The 17,429-nt window shown below is 34.2% G+C and overlaps 1 protein-coding gene across 1 annotated transcript; it reads left to right on the top strand.

Moving 5' to 3' along the window:
- Positions 1–15,168: 15,168 nt before the first annotated feature.
- Positions 15,169–16,119, top strand: LOC308428973 (olfactory receptor 1165-like; the record flags this gene model as incomplete). Its single annotated transcript, XM_080927613.1, has 1 exon — positions 15,169–16,119. One exon carries the CDS (start codon positions 15,169–15,171, stop codon positions 16,117–16,119), a length of 951 nt encoding a protein of 316 aa, XP_080783739.1.
- Between the last annotated feature and the right edge of the window lie 1,310 nt (positions 16,120–17,429).

Below are 17,429 nucleotides of genomic sequence, written 5' to 3'. Positions count from 1 at the left end.
TCACTTGCTTAGTTAGAGTCACACCAATGTATTTCATAGTTTTTGTGATGATTGTGAAGGGTACCTTTTCCCTAATTTCTTTCTCCACATGTTTGTCCTTCTAGTATAGGAAGGCTACTGATTTGTTTGAGGTAATTTTGTATCCAGCCACTTTGGTGAACTTGTTTATCAGCTGTATAAGTTCTCTGGTGGAATTTTTGGGGTCACTCAATTACACTATCATGTAATCAGCAAAGAGTGATGTTTTTTTGTCTTTCTTTCTGATTTGTATCCCCTTGATCTACTTTTGCTGTCTAATGGCTCCAGCCAGGACTTCCAGTACTATGTTGAATAGGTAGAGGGAGAGTGGGCAGCCTTGTCGAGTCCCTGATTTCAGTGGGATTGCTTCAAGTTTCTCGCCATTAAGTTTGATGTTTGCTGTTGGTTTGCTGTATATTGCTTTTATTATGTTTAGGTATGGACCTTCGATTCCTGTTCTTTCCAGGACTTTTAACATGAAGGGGTGTTGGATTTTGTCAAATGCTTTCTCAGCATCTAGTGACATAACCATGTGATTTTGATCTTTGAGTTTGTTTATATGGTGAATTACATTGATGGATTTTCTTATATTAAACCATCCCTGAATCCCAGGGATGAAGCCTACTTGGTCAAGATGAATAATCGTTTTAATTTGTTCTTGGATTTGGTTTGCAATGATTTTGTTGAGTATTTTTGCATCAATGTTCATAAGTGAGATTGGTCTGAAGTTCTATTTCCTTGTAGGGTCTTTGTGTGGTTTAGGTACTAGGGTTATTGTAGCCTCAAAAAATGAGTTAGATAGTATTCCATCTGATTCCGTCTTCTGGAATAGTTTGGAGAGTATTGGTGTTATGTCCGCAATAAATGTCAGAAAATTCTGCACTGAACCCCTTCTGTCCTGGGCTTTTATTGGTTGGGAGGCTTTTGATGACTTCTTCTATATCTTTAGGTGTTATAGAGTTATTTAGATGGTTTATTTGGTCCTGGTTTAACTTTGGGATCTTGTATCTGTCTAGCATTTCATCCATTTCCTCCAGATTTTCCAATCTTTTGGAGTATAAGTTTTTGTAGTATGATCTGATGATTTCTTGAATTTCCTCAGTTTCAGTTGTTATGTCCCCACTTTCCTTTCTGATGTTGTTAATTTGTATACTCTCTCTTTGCCCTCTAGTTAGTCTTGCTAGGGGTTTATCAATCTTGTTGATTTTCTCAAAGAACCAACTTTTGGTTTTGTTGATTTTTTCAATGGTTCTTTTTGATTCTATTTGGTCTATTTCTGACCTAATTTTGATTATTTATTGCCATCTACTCTTTTTAGGTATATCTACTTCCTTCTGTTCTATTCCTTTTAGCTGTGCTGTCAGGTTGCTGATGTAAGCTCTCTCCAGTTTCTTTTTGGAAGCACTTAGGGCTATGAGTTTTCCTCTCAGTACTGCTTTCATTGCATCCCATAAGTTTGGGTATTTTTTTTGTTTTGTTTTTTGTTTTTTTTGAATTCTAGAAAATCCTTAATTCCTTTTTTTATTTCTTCTTTGACACTGCTATCGTTTAACAGAGCATTGTTTAGTTTCCATGTGTATGTGGGCTTTTTGTTGTCTTTGTTGTTTTTAAAGTCCAGCTGTAGACCATGATGATCTGAGAGGATGCATTGGAGTATCTCAATCTTCTTATATCAATTAAGTTTCGCTCTGTGTCCAATTATGTGGTCAGTTTTTGAGAAGTTACCATAGGGTGCTGAGAAAAAGGTGTATTCTTTTAGTTTAGGATAATATGTTCTGTATATATCTATTCATTCTAGTTCGTTCAAAGTCTCTGCTTGTTTTCCAGTGTCCTTGTTCAGTTTCTGTTTCCATGTTCTGTCCATTGGTGAGAGTGGGGTATAAAATCTCCCACTATTATTGTGTGGGGTGAAATGTATTTTTTGAGCTTTAGTAGGATTTCTTTTATGAATGTGGGACCATTTTTATTTGGAGCATATATGTTAAGGATTGAGAGTTTCTCCTGACTGATTTCCCTGGTAATGAGTAAAAAGTGTCCTTCCTTATCTTTTTTGATAACTTTTGGTTGGAAATTTACTTTATTCGATATTAGAATAGCCACTCCAGCTTGCTTCTTGGAGCTGTTTGCTTAGAAGTTTTTTTTCCCCAACCTTTAACTCTGAGATAGTGTCTGTCTTTGTCTCTGAGATGAGTTTCCTGTATGCAGCAAAAGGCTGGATTTTGTTAATGTATCCAGTCTGATAGCCTATGTCTCTTTATTGGGGAGTTGAGTCCATTTATGTTAATAGATATCAAGGAATAGTGGTTTCTGTTTTCTGTCATTATTGCTTTTGTGGGTTGAGTTGTGTCTGTGTCTTTTTCTTCTTTTAGTTTTCTAGTTTAGGAGTTTTCTTGTTTTTACTAGGCTGTATTTTCCCTCATTGTATTGGGTTTTCCACCTATAATTCATTGTAGTGCTGGGTTTGTGGTCAGATATTGTGTAAATTTTGATTTGTCTTGAAATATCTTCATCTCTCTATCGATGGTTTTTAATAGTTTTGCTGGGTATAGCAGCTTGGGCTGGCACTTGTGTTCTCTTAGGGTGTGCATGATGTATGTCCAGGCTCTTCTAGCTTTCATAGACTCTGTTGAGAAATTGGTTATGAGTCTGATTGGCCAGCCTTTATATGTTACCTGACCTTTTTCCCTTACTGCTTTTAGTATTCTTTCTTTGCTTTGGGCACTTGATGTTTTTACTATTATGTGTCGGGAGGTATTTCTTTTCTGGTCCAACCTATTTGGAGTTCTGAAGGCTTCTTTTATTCTCATGGTCATCTCATTCTTGAGGGTAGGGAAGTTTTCTTCTACGATTTTGTTGAAGATATTTTCTGTGCCTCTTAGTTGATACTCTTCTCTCTCTCTCCTATTCCTATTATCCTTAGGTTCGCTCTTCTCATTGTGTCCTGGATTTCCTGAACATTTTGGGTTAGGAGCTTTTTGTTTTTTGCATCTTCTCTGGCTGTTTTGTCTATTTTTACAATGTTGTCTTCTGCCCCCGAGATTCTCTCTTCAATCTCTTGTAATCTATTGTAAATGCTTGCTTCTGTGATTCCTGATTTTTTTTTTTTTTTAGGTGTTCTACCTCTAGGGTTATCTCTTTTTGTGTTTCTTTATGGTGTCAGTTTCCGTTTTAAATTCCCTCTTCCATTCCTTCATCTCTTTGATTCTGTTTTCCTCTAGTTCTTTGAGTTCTTTGAGTGTTTTTCTTGTTTCCTATTTAAAAGCTTGTGAATTTTTTTGCTTTTCCTCCCGTTCTTGTTTAAGTATCTCTATCACCATCTTGAGCTATGATTTCAGGTCTGTGTCTTTCTATTCTGGAGTGTTTGGAATTCTGATGTTTGCTGTTATGGGAAAGCTTGGTTCTGTTGTTGCCAGGGTGTCTTGGTTTCCTTGGGATATACTCTTTCACTTTCATCTTGCCATTTTGTTGTCAGTGATATGTTCTTGCCCTTCCCATGTATCTGGTCTGTGTCCCTGGATCTCCACTGGTCCAGTTGGCAGATGGGTAGAGCCCTTTTCTATGCCACAGAGTTGCCGGGTGGGAACAGAAGTTCCAAAATTCTATTCCTGGTCACTGGATCAGACAGGTTGGGGCAGGACAAGGCAGGGGGTGCACTTTCTGTGTGCACTCCGCAGAGGCCTCTCTGCTCCCTGGCAGCCCAGGTCTCCCACCCACCAGTTGCTCAGCCTCTACGAGCCGCAGTTCCAGATGGCAGATGGGCCAGGCTCTGCTCTGCATCCTGAAGTCGCCTCCGGGTGGAAACAGAAGTTCGAAATTTCTGTTCTTGGTTGCTGGATCGGGCAGGGCAGGGCAGGGCAAGGCAAGGGGTGCACTTTCCGTGTGCACTCCCCAGAGATCTCTCTGCTCCCCGGCAGCCCAGGTCTCCCACCCACCAGTTGCTCAGCCTCTACGAGCTGCTGTTCCGGGTGGCAGATAGGCCAGGCTCCACTCTCTAGACTTATTAACATTTTATTTGGTGTCTTATTTTATTAATATCGTTTTTGGAATCATTTATTTAAAAAGCAGTGTTGGGTTATACTTTCACTCACCTACAATTTGATAAATGTCTCAATTGTAAATATGTACAGCTACATCCAAATATACATAGTTTTTCTCTCAAAAGTTTGTTGCTTTCTAATTCAGGAACATTGAAAGCTAAGAATATTTAACCAGACAACTATAAAGAACTGGTTGTCTTAAGTATAGGCATAAACTTTATTCAATGTTTTCATTCTACCTACACACTGATATTTTGGTTATCTTTTATTGTTGTTATTTTTATCTATATACCTTAATATGCACTGAAATATATAGCTAGATGTTTACAATGTTTTAGTTTCCCTCTACTACTAAGAGCAATCCTTTTGAGCTCAAGTAGTAATTTGTAATCACCAACAACATTTCTATAAGTAAAAATAATCTTTATATTGACATATATATATATATATACATATATATATATATATATATATATATATATATATATATATATATATATATATATATATATATATATATATATATATATATATATATCTGAGATTTCTGCTTTCCAATAACTTCAAAAATGTCTCTGCTATCTAGAGTAACAACTTGCTGGGCAAAAGTACCCATCACAGTGGCTATGCACAGCTAAAAAGATAGAAAGCTTAATCACAAGATCTAACTTGATTTTCTTGGCAAGATGCAGTGCAGAACACATACTAAAGTCTACTCACTCAACATGCACATGTCTTCCTAAAAACATCCATGAGCTGGAGCTGGTGTGTGATGGTGTTCAAGGACTTTATCTGTTTTCATATTGTACAGGCTTCACTTCATGGTTTTTGTGGGTTTTGTGTTTTTTTTCCTGCTCCCCTATTTGTCCCTTTATTTCCTCCCATAAGTCTTTTATTCTCCATTCTTAGAACTGAAGCATCCATCTTCTGACTTTCCTTCTCTTTGAGCTTCAAGTGTTATGGGAATTATTTTTTGGGAATTCTGAGCTTTTTTTGGTGGGCTAGTATCCACCTATCAGTGAACACATAACAAGAGTATTCTTTTGTTACTGGGTTACCTCATTCAGGATGATAACTTCAAGTTCCCTCTATTTACCAAAGAATTTCATGAAGTCGATGTTTTTAATAGCTGAATAGTAATCCACTGTGTAAATTGACAATTTCAGTATCCATTACTCTGCTGAAAGACATCTGGCTTTTTCCAGCTTATGGGTACTATAAATAAGTTGCTATGAACATGATAGAACATGTGTCCTTGTAAGATATTGGAGCATCTTTTGGGTACATATCCAAGAGTGGCATGGCTAGACCTTAAGGTAGTCCAATTTTCTGAGGAACTACCAGACTGATTTCCAGAGTGGTTGTATCAGTTTATAACCCCACCAACAGTGGAGAAGTGCTCCTCTTTCTCCACATCCTCACCAACATCTGTTGTCATCTGAGTTTTGGATCTTGGCCAATCTGACTGGTGTGATGTGGAATCTCAGGGTTGTTTTAATATGCATTTCCCTGATGGCAAAGAATGTTCAGCACTTCCTTAGATGTTTCTCAGCCATTCGATATTCCTCAATTGAGAAATTTTTGTTTAAGTCTGTACCCCATATTTTCATAGGGTTGTTTTATTCTCTGGTGTCTAGCTTTTAGAGTTCTTTGTATACCTTGGATATTAGGCCTCTATCTGATGTGGGGTTGGTAAAGATCTTTTCCCACTGTGTTGGCTGCCGTTTTGTTTTCTTGACTGTGTCCTTAGCCTTACAGAAACTTTGCAATCTCATTAAGTCCTATTTGTCAAACTTTGATCTTAGAGCAGGAGCCATTAGTGTTTTGTTCAGGAAATTTTCTCCTGTGCCTATGAGTCCTAAGGTTTTCCCTAATTTCTTCTCTAATAGTTTCAGTGTACTGGTTTAATGTGGTGATCTTTGATCCACTTTCATTGAGCTTTGTACAAATAGATATGAAAGGGTCTATTTTCATTCTTCTGCATTCTTAGTGCCAGTTGGACCAACACCATTAGGTGAATAGGCTTTCCTTTTTTCCTTTGAATGTTTACAGCTCCTATGTCAAAAATCAGTTGACCATACATGTGAAGGCTCATTTCTGGATATTCTATTCTATTCCATTGATTCACGTGCCTATTTCTTTACCAGAACCATGCAGTTTTCAGCCCAAATGCCTTGTAATATAGCTTGAGGTCAGGAATAGTGATTTTCATAGATCTTTTCTTGTTGTTGAGGATGGATTTTGCTATTCTAAGTCTTTTGTTATTCCAAATGAAATTTCACATTGCTTTTTCCAACTCAATGAAGAACTTGGTTGTAATGTTGATTGGGATTGCATTGAATCTGTAGATTGCTTTTGGTAAGGTGGCCATTTTAAAATGTTGATCCTTCCAATTCATGAGCATGGGAGAGCTTTCCATTTTCTGAGATCCTCCTCAATTTTCTTCTTTAGAGGTTTGAAGTTCCTGTCATACAGGTCCTTCACTTGCTTAGTTAGCATCACACCATGGTATTTCATAGTTTCTTCTGACTATTGTGAAGGGTATCTTTTTCCTAATTTCTTTCTCCACATATTTTTCCTTTGAATATAAAAAGGCTAGTGATTTGTTTGAGTTAATTTTATATCCAGCCACTTTGCTGAACTTGTTTATCAGCTGTAACAAAATCTTTGCAAACCGAATCCAAGAATACATCAAAACGATCATTCACAATGATCAAGTAGGCTTCTTCCCTGGGATACAGGGATGGTTTAATATAAAGAAATCCATCAATGTAATCCACCATATAAACAAACTCAAAGAAAAAAACCACATGGTTATCTCACTAGATTCTGAGAAAGCATTTGACAAAATCCAACACCTTTTCATGTTAAAAGTCTTGGAAAGAACCGGAATCCAAGGCCCATACCTAAATATAATAAAAGCAATATAGAGCAAACCAACAGCCAACATCAAACATAATGGTCGGAAACTTGAAGCAATCCCACTAAAATCATGGACTCGACAAGGCTGCCCACTCTCCCTCTACCTATTCAACATAGTAATAGAAGTCCTGGCCAGAGCAATTAGACAGCAAAAGGAAATCAAAGGATACAAATTGGAAAGGAAGAAGTAAAAACATCAGTATTTGCTGATGACATGATAGTGTACTTATGCAACCCCTCAACTTCCACCAGAGAACTCCTACAGTTGCTATTTCTAACTACATGAAGAATTGATTTGGAATATGGATGGGGATTAGATTGAACCTGTAGATTCCTTTAGGCAAGATGGCCATTTTTATTATTTTGAATCTTTCAATCCATGAGCATGGAGTGTTTTTCCACCTTCTGAGGTCTTCTTCAATTTTCTTCTTCAGAGATTTGAAATTCTTTTCATACAAATCCTTCATTTGATTGGTTAGTGTCACACCAAGGTATTTTATATTCTTTGTGACTAATTTGAAGGGTCTTAGTTCTTTAATTTCTTTCTTAGCCTGTTTATCCTTAGAGTAGAGGCAGTCTACTGATGATTTGTTTGACTTAATTTTCTATCCAGCTACTCTGCTGAAGTTGTTTAAGCTGTAGAAGTTCTCTGCTAGAAATTTTGTGATTACTTTAGCATACAATCATATTACCTGCAAATAGAGATATGTTGACTTCTTATTTTCCAATTTGTATCCCTTTGACCTATTTTTGCTGTCTGACTGAATAGGTAAGGAGAGAGTGTGCAGCCTTCTCTGGTCCCTGATTTTAGTGGGATTACTTCAAGTTTCTTGCCATGTAGTTTGAGGTTGGCTACTGGTTGGCTTTATATTGCTTTTACTATATTTAAACATAGGCCTTGAATTCTTGATCTTTTCAAGACTTTTAACATGACAGGGTGTTGAATTTTGTCAAATGCTTTCTCAGGATCTAAAGAGATGATCATGTTTTTTCTTTTCTTTGAGTTTGTGGATTACGTTGACAAATTTTTGTATATTGAAACATCCTTGTATCCCTGGAATGAAGCCTACTTGATCTTGTTGAATTATCATTTTGATGTGTTCTTGAATTCAGTTTGCAAGATATTTATTGAGTATTTCTGCATCATTGTTCATGAGGGAAATTGGTCTGAAGTTCTCTTTCTTTGTAGTGTCTTTGTGTGGTTTAGGAATGAGTTTAATTGTGGCTTTGAAGAATGTTTTGGGTAGTGTTCCCTCTGTTGCTATTTTGTTGAACATTTTGGGGAGTATTGGAAACAGTATTAGATCTTCTATGAAGGTCTACTAGGATTCAGCACTAAACTCATCTATTTCTAGGGTCTTTTGGTTGGGAGACTTTTGATGACTCTTCCTATTTCGTTAGTGGTTATGGGCCTGTTTAGATGATTTTTCTGATCCTGATTTAACTTTGGTATAAGATATATTTCTAGAACGTTGTCCATTTCCTTAAGATTTTCCAATTTTGTTGAGTATAGACTTTTGTAGTAGGATCTGTTGACATCTTAAATTTCTTCAGTTTTTGTTGTTATGTCCACCCTTTCATTTCTGATTTTGTTAATTGGATACTCTTCTGTGCCCTCTAGTTAGTCTGGCTAAGGGTTTATCTATCTTGTTGATTTTATCAAAGGGCCATCTCTTGGTTTGTTGATTCTTTGTATAGTTCTATTAGTTTCTATTTGGTTGATTTGAGCTCTGAGTTTGAATATTTTCTGCTGTCTATTCTTCTTGGGTGTATCTTTTTTTTTTTTTTTTTTTGGTTGTTGTTGTTTTCTTTTGTTTTAGAGCTTTCAGGTGTGCTGTTAATCTGTTAATGTATGTTCTCTCCAGTTTCTTTTTGTAGACAGTCAGAGGTATGAATTTTTCTCTTAGTCCTGCTTTCAGAGTGCCCCATAAGTTTGAGTATGTTGTGCCTGCCTTTTCTTTGAAGTTTAAGAAATCTTTGCTTTATTTCTTCATTTCTTCCTTGACAAAGCTATTGTTGAGTAGAACATTGTTCAGTTTACATGTGTATTGGGACTTTCTATTGTTGTTTTTATTAACGACCAGCCTTTCCACAGTTCCTCCACAGAAAATCAGTGGAGAGAAAGCTTGGGCTTACCTGTGAGCTCAGTGGGGAGAGTATTCCTGCATCTCCCCTGGGTGCTCAGTTCTCTATAGGCAGTCAAGGAGTTCTGATAACATTGTGTCTGATTTGCCTGTGGCTCTAGTCATATCTTAAATACACATTTATTATTGTTCTTAATCTATTTCTATACTGTAAGACCAGCATTCATTTTTCTCTGATTATATTATCATAAATAACAACAACAATGGAAGAACATGTTATTAAATGTCAATTTAGTTCAAATAAAAAATGTTTTATATAGTGCTACAAAATTATATGCTTTGAAATTATGTCATTCCAAAGTAGAGGAACAATTATAGGCTGAATAACTAAAAAAATAAGTGAGATATCCAATTTAGTATATTTCTTAAGGGTAATATTTTTCTATCTCTTCTAATTTCTTCTCCTTGAGAAGCCTTATCATTAGTACAGTCTAAACATTTAATTGTAAACCTAATTCCAAGGCAAACACCTTCATATTCTTACTTTAAGCTGCTACAGGAGCAAGGACGTGAAGAAAGCAGTTAGAAAGCTACTGAGCTCTCTTTTGTCAAAATAAACACGTTTCCTGAACAATAAGGCATTTATTTTAGAGTACTTGTATTCTCTGAAAAACACAAATTGACCCATTTCTTGTTTTCTTTTTATAAAGCTTTCCAATTCATTCTAATATTTATTGTAATGCTAATTATACTGTGAATAATGGTATAGATTACTTAATATTTCAAGTGTTATTACTAATTAAATTAAATATTTTATATTGAGGACGACTAATATAATTTATATTTACAATATTCTGTGGAATTTGAGCTGACTTGTATAAATTTATTAAGGAAATTCATTTGAAGTTCTATCTTGAGACCTATTAACTAGGAATACTGACTATACGAAAGTTTTTATATTCAACTTTATTAGACCTATTTTTGCATTGGAAAATTTTTATTTGAACATAAAAATGTAATTTACATCATTTTTCTCTTTCCTGTGTGGAATAGCATCTTATTATATCAGGTTATCTTTGCAGATCACTTTGTAAATCTTTGCACTGACACTATTGGGATTAAAAAAATCTACCACAATACCAAACTTTTTTCTCTTCTATAAATATTGAAATATAACAATAGTAAATTATGGTTCACAGTGTAGTATAAGTTTGGCTGATTTGTTGCTAACAATTATGCACTTTATAAATACTCATAAACATATCTGCCAATACTTCAATGTAGCTTTAACTGTTATTTGCTCATAAGAATTTTATTTGAATAGTTCATAATAATATTTGCAATTATAGATCACTTCTACACCAGTAGAATATAATATTCTGCTTGTTGATATTCCATGTGCACACATCTCTTAATCACTAATGTAAAAGATCAGTCATTAACCATATAGAATACTAATAGAGCAGTGACTTGTAAGTGGTGATATTGCTGAGGTATATCTGATGTTTTTTTGAGTAGCTTGTATTTTATGTGGGCACCTTTTGGATCAAATATTCTTTAGCTTTGTGTCTTTCTTTTGGGACCATTTATTTTTATTTTTATTTTTTTGCTTAGAAGCAGAATCAAATTAAATAAATTCATCCTAAAAGCATAATCCAATTTCCTATAAGATTTTCATAAGTTATTGTCTTAGCACTCAAAGTAAATCATGTAGATAGGGATAGGAATGCCATTTTCTTAATCATTGTAGCCACTAATATGCCCATAATCAAATAAATACTTGTTTATTCAAACTTATCCAAGCAGATCTAATTAAGCACAGCAAGTAAAAAAAATATATAATAGAATTAGGAGTTTGTTTGTTGAAAAGCTTTTCAGGAACAGAACTTGTTAGTTTTTGCCAACTTACATATAGAAGAGTTCCTTTGGATATGGAACCTCACTGGAGAGTTATTTTCATTAAGCTGGCCAATGATCTCTTGATCGAAATGACAGGGTCCAGCCTATTGTAGTTTAGGCCAGGCTAAAAATGAAAAATTCCAACAAGCAGCATTTCAAAGTATACATAGAGATAAAAATTCCCAAAACAAAAATAGAATTGTTTGCTATTCTATAATGCTTCCATGAAATATATTAATTAGTGTTTGGGAATAAAATACAAGGTTTTTAAATTTGAGTATAATATGGGAACAACTATAGATGTATTTGACCTTTAAAATGTTAGATATATAAAAAAGTTAACTTCAAAATGAACCTATTTGTATTTAATGTTTTATTAGCATATATATTACATAGTAGCAGATTTCTTTTTGTTGTTTCCTAGCATGCACACAAAACATTCTGAACACAATAGCAAACTACTAATTAAAAATAAAGATGAAGTTTCTCTAATTACACATCTGTTTGTAGTCCAAGACTATCATCAACAAGGATTCTCTAGGGTATGTTTCCACAAAACTAATGACTTAAGTAATAATAAAGAATGTGATAATGAATATAGTTTAAAAATCTGGATCTTCTTTTATATATTTTAATGTTTGTTTCAGCATAGTTTGATGTTTGCCTCCTTTACTTAATTTCACTTTACAAAGGTCAGTTTCTGCCTTTATTTGAGAAACTAAAACATTTTAATTTTCCAGACAATTGTTTACATTTACTTTTTTTAATTGAACAACTTTATTTTAAAAAACAAAGATAAATGTACATATTTTAAACATTTTTGCATAAAAGTATACAATACATTTCTGTCAGTACTTGGTTCTTTTAAAGGTTTGATAGTATGCATTAAAGTCTTAGTAGTTACAATGAATATAAAGTACACATAAAACAAGATGTAACCTAGAATTAGTCAAAGTGTTCATGGTGTGTAAAGATTAAGCATAATGGATTTTCATTTTCTTTCCTTTGTTTTTTTTTTTTTTTTTTTTTTTTTTTTTTTTTTTTTTTTTTTTTTTTTTGGCCTTTGTTTATCTTGAACTTCATATAGTCTGTGAGTTGTTTTGGGTGTGTTCAGAGCTTTCTGGGGTTAGTATCCCATTATCAGTGACTGCATATTATGTCTGTTTTTTTGTGAATGGGTTAGCTCACTCAGGATGATATTCTCTAGATGCATCCATTTTCTTAAGAATTTCATAAAGTTATTGTTTCTGATAGCTAAGTAGTACTCCATTGTGTAAATATACTACATTTTTTGTATACATTCATCTACTGAAGGATATCTGGGTTCTTTACAGCTTCTGGCTATTATAAATAGAGCTGCTATGAGCATTATGGTGCATGTGTCTTTATTGTATGTTGGGGCTTCTCTGGGTATATTCCCAGAAGTGGAATAACTGATCTTCAGGTAGTACTATGTCCAATTTTCTGAGGAATCAGCAGACTGAGTTCCAGAGTGGTTGTTCACATTTATTAATAAGAAAATTACACAACCTCCAATGCACATGAGGGATATTTTGCTTTTGGTCAGTTTCTTGCCACAATTTGTACATTCAAATAGGTATGTGAAAATCAATAGATTAAATGTGATTTGGGACAGTGTTATTTACTCATTTGAGTATGTAGAATATATTAAGGTACTAAATTCAATATCCTTAATAGCAACATTGTTTTTTATTTGATCTATTTCTTTTACTGATGTTACTAATGGGAATACTTTAAGTTGAATGTGAAATATGACTTGTGTCAATATGGAATTTGATATATTTAGGTCAACATATATGTGAACATACATTCAGCAGAATAAAATATGCAATGCAACTTAGATATGAAGAACTAAACATATAAGGAAAATCAAGTAGTGGAATATAGTAACATTCATAGAAAAACAACATCATTCTCAGGAAGTCATATTGACAATCACAATTAAAAACTAATACTAATAAATTAAATGGAAGAATAAGAGTCCTGGTAAGAAATCAGTGGACATCAGAGTACAATACTGAATATTACTTAAAATTAACAGAATTAGGGTACATATATCTATGAAGTCTTTTTATTGCTATATTTGGTGCTATATTCACTGGCTCAGCAAGTGTTTTCTGTGAAACAATCCAAAATAAAGTTAGAGTATTTAATTTAATGAGTTACAAAGACAAACATAACTGTATTCATAAACGTATTTCCTTATCCTTATCTTTTAATTATTATGCTTATGTAGAGTTTTCTTCAACTGTTTTTAGGAAAAATGTTATAGTTCATTATTTATTATTTTCTTACTCAAGGCTACTGTGTCTTGTGGTTAGGAATATGCTAGTCTGTGCTCTTTTATATAATTTTTAAACAAGAAAATGAAGAAGGAGAAGAAGAAGAAAAAAGAAGATGAAGAAGATGAAGAAGAAAAAAAGAAGAAAGTGTGTGTCTCTATGTATGTGTGTGTGTGTGTGTGTATGTATGTGTGTGTATGTGTGTCCATCATTCTAGAGTGAGAGAAAAATTTTTAAAACAAAGCAGAACTGAACTTATTGTTCAAATCTTAATGATATAAAGTAAGGTGACCACAAATGTTTGAGATAATTCATTGAAACTGAAATTTTAGTGCAGAAATCTATGTATTTTGGAAGTCCTGAATCAAGGCAAGTATTCAATTGAATTAAGAGAATAAATCTAGATTTGAAATTTAACAAAAATCTGATAGTCTCATTTTTTTCCTAAAAATTCTTAGAGTGGAATAATGAATCATTTGTCTCACAAGTAATGCATGAACACATTTTACCAACCTGTGAAATAAATAAAGTAATTTAAACTAGTATACCTTCTGATTTAAAAGTTTTATACCAAGTCACAAATTCATAACAGGTTCTTTAATTTGCAATTTTGTTGTCTATGATAATTGTTTGATGAGGTAATGGGTACAGATTTTATTATTAACTTCAACACATGACAGATAATATTACGATAGTTTTTTTTTAAAAAATCTTAAGTTGAGAGTGTAAAATGATGGGGATATATGTGAAGAATTTGAGAAGGATAAAAGGATACTCACACACATGGAATGCTCAATGAAAATAATATTGTATAGAGGCTGAGAAAATATGATATATATATATATATATATATATATATATATATATATATATATATATGTAATTTAAGTAAGCAAATAAAACTACTGCTTCTCTTCCTCCTCTTCTTCCTCTTCCTCCTCCTCCTCCTCCTCCTCCTCCTCCTCTTCCTCCTCCTCCTCCTCCTCCTCCTCCTCCTGTTCCTCCTCCTCCTCCTCCTCTTCTGCCTCCTACTATGACCACTACTACTAATTAAATATTTAAGGTCTCTGAAGTTACAAAATTGAATTTGAAATTATTTCTGATGAACAGTGTAATGGTTATTTTCAAAGACAAAGTAAAAGGCTTTTATTACCAGAGGAGCTTCATGTTAAAAAATGTGAAGAAAAATATTGTTAACAAAAAATGGAAGTAAAGGCTATAAAAATCATTAATAATCATTTGATTTGAAACTTTGTCAGGGTGCTTTGAGCCAGGTAAATCCATAGTCTAGCAATATCAAGGCCAGCCAGGTTGAGCACTCAACTAAGTCTGTCTTAAAATTTTCCACAGGAAAAGAAATGTGGTAGATTTATAATATTATTTTCTTGTCCAGCATTAACAAGACCCAAAGTTGAATCAGTAAATAAAAACAACCAAAGCAAAACTATTATCATAGATTTAATTTTTATTTCAGACATTTTATGACCAGTTTTTGTTATTTCATTTTTCTTGCATACTATATGCATTTAGTATTCCTGGCATCTTCTCAAACATAAGAGCATGACAGCACTTATCTCATGCCTGATTGAGTTCTTGGCAATTATTGTCTGTTATGAAGCATTTCAAAATTCAGAAATAATTGTGTGTAATTTATATGCAACTCATGTAGTTATTTATTTTCATTTCAGATGAGAAAATATAGGATTAAAAATCATATCTAGCCTGCATAATCAAAGAGAGTTTGAGGTGAAGAATCTAAACTGAAGGACACCTATGACCACATGACTATCATCTGTCTTCGTTATGTCAAGCTTCATCTAGGCATCTACATTCCAACTTGCCAAGTTCTACTGATAAAATTTCTTAATTTTTCCTATTCTTCAGTTTTTTAATACCTGGTAACTCATGGTACATTCAATGATAAACCAGAGTTCTGTAACCACATTTATTCTGGTGGGCTTCTCAGAATACCCACACCTCCAACCACCCTTCTTCCTTATGGTAATAACAATTTACACAGTCACTCTGGTGGGAAATGTCGGCATAATTTTGGTGAGAAGGATCAACTCTAAGCTTCACACACCCATGTACTTTTTTCTGAGTCATCTTTCATTTTTGGATATATGCTATTCTAGTGTATTTACACCAAAATTGTTAGAGATCTTGATTGTGGAACATAGATATATTTCTTTAAAAGGTTGTATGACACAGTTTTTCTTTGGCTGTGCATGTGTGATCACAGAGATGTTCATGTTAGCAGTGATGGCCTATGACAGGTTTGTGGCTGTTTGCAACCCCCTGCTTTACACTGTTGCTATGTCTCATCGATTGTGTGCTCTCCTAGTAGCGGGAAGTTATATGTGGGGAGGTCTGTGTGCTGTGATAATCACATGCACTCTCTTAGAGCTGTCTTATTGTGAACCTGGCATCATCAATCACTTTGGCTGTGAGTATTCAGCCATCATCTCTGTATCCTGTTCTAACCCCTCCTTTAGCCAGATGATATGCTTAGGCATTTCCATATTAAGTGAGGGTAGTAGTCTTCTTATCACTATGGCCTCTTATGTATTCATAGTTGTCACAATCATCAAGATGCCTTCTAAAGGTGGACTCCGAAAAGCCTTCTCCACCTGTACATCCCACCTGACGGCCATCAGCATCTTTCATGGGATTATTCTCCTTCTTTACTGTGTACCCAATGCAAACAGCTCACAGCTTCTGGTCAAAGTAGCAACAATGCTTTATACAGTTTTGATTCCCATGCTAAACCCCCTCATCTACAGCCTACGGAACAAAGATGTAATAGAGACAGTCAAGAGGCTCATTAGCTCAAAATTGCACTCTCCATCAATATAGTCTCATTAAGATGCATTTTAAGTTGAATATGTATCTACTCATATTCTAAAATACATTTTTCATATATAATATCATCACATAGTAGTTTTTATTAAATACGTAGTTATGTTTTAATCTAATATTGAGTTGTGGATTATGTCATTTGGATCGGCTATTCTATAGTTTCATACAAACGTTCTGTACTCTGATTCACTCCCATTGAACAGCTAAAGGAAAATTAACATTTCAAAATCTCTTCCATTAGTAATAGGTAAATAATAATGAAAAAGGAAAAAAATCTCTTCTCATACCTGGATAGCAATGCTACCCCTATAGTTTACTTTTGGCAAATTTATGGTATCAACATTCAAGTCCTTACAATTGACCATTACTTTTTTACTTGGAAAGATCTATAAAACAAGTATGTGGAATTATATTTTATGTAAATTAAAGAGATAGTTTTGTTTTATAATAAAACTGTATATAAGGAAACAAGTGTTGAAATGCTAACAATCACCACTGTACACTTACTTCTTTTTGTTTCATTTAAATTTTGGATTATAACTCCATTATTTCCTTCACATACCTACTTCTTTTATGTTAATCATATAATCATTTAATGTTAATCCATACATGGATATTTTACATATTCATTTACATTTCATATATTTACCATTTTACCCTCTCTACCACCCTGCTCCCCTTACTTCCATGAAGATGCTCCAACTCCCAACAACCCACTCTCACCTCAGCACTTTGACATTCTCCTACATTGTCAAAATGAGCCTTAACTGTACCAAAGGCCTCAACCTCCATTGATTCCAGACAATGCCATCCTCTGCTACATACACATACATGGGTCTCTCCATGTGTACCCACTGGATAGTGTTTCAGACCATGGGAGCTTGGGGGTTTTGATTTGTTGGTACTTTTGTCCTTCTCATGGGGTTGCAAAACCTTTCTGCTCCTTCAGTCCTTTCTCTAGCTCTATTATTGGGTTCCCAATGTTCAGTCTAAAGGATGCTGCAAGTTGTATCAGTATGTATCACACTATATCATTACGGCTCTGGCAGAGCCTCTGAGGAGACATCCATGTTAGGCTCCTGTAAGTAAGAACTTCTTGGCATCAGAAATAGTAACTGGGGTTCATGGCTGCATATAGGATGAATCCCTAGGTGAGGCAGCCTCCAAATGATCTTTTTTTTTTTCAATCCCTGCTCCTCTTTTTGTCCCTGTATATCCTCCCATGAGTGTTTTTTTCTCCCTTCTAAGAAGGACTAAGAAATTCACATTTTTGTCTTCCTTCTTTTTGAGCTTCATAAGGTCTGTGA

The sequence above is a fragment of the Micromys minutus genome (genome assembly GCF_963924665.1).
Source record: "Micromys minutus genome assembly, chromosome: 13".
Classification (NCBI taxonomy): Eukaryota; Metazoa; Chordata; class Mammalia; order Rodentia; family Muridae; genus Micromys; species Micromys minutus.
Note: the sequence above shows the minus strand (reverse complement) of the source record. Positions and strands in the feature narration are given on the sequence as shown.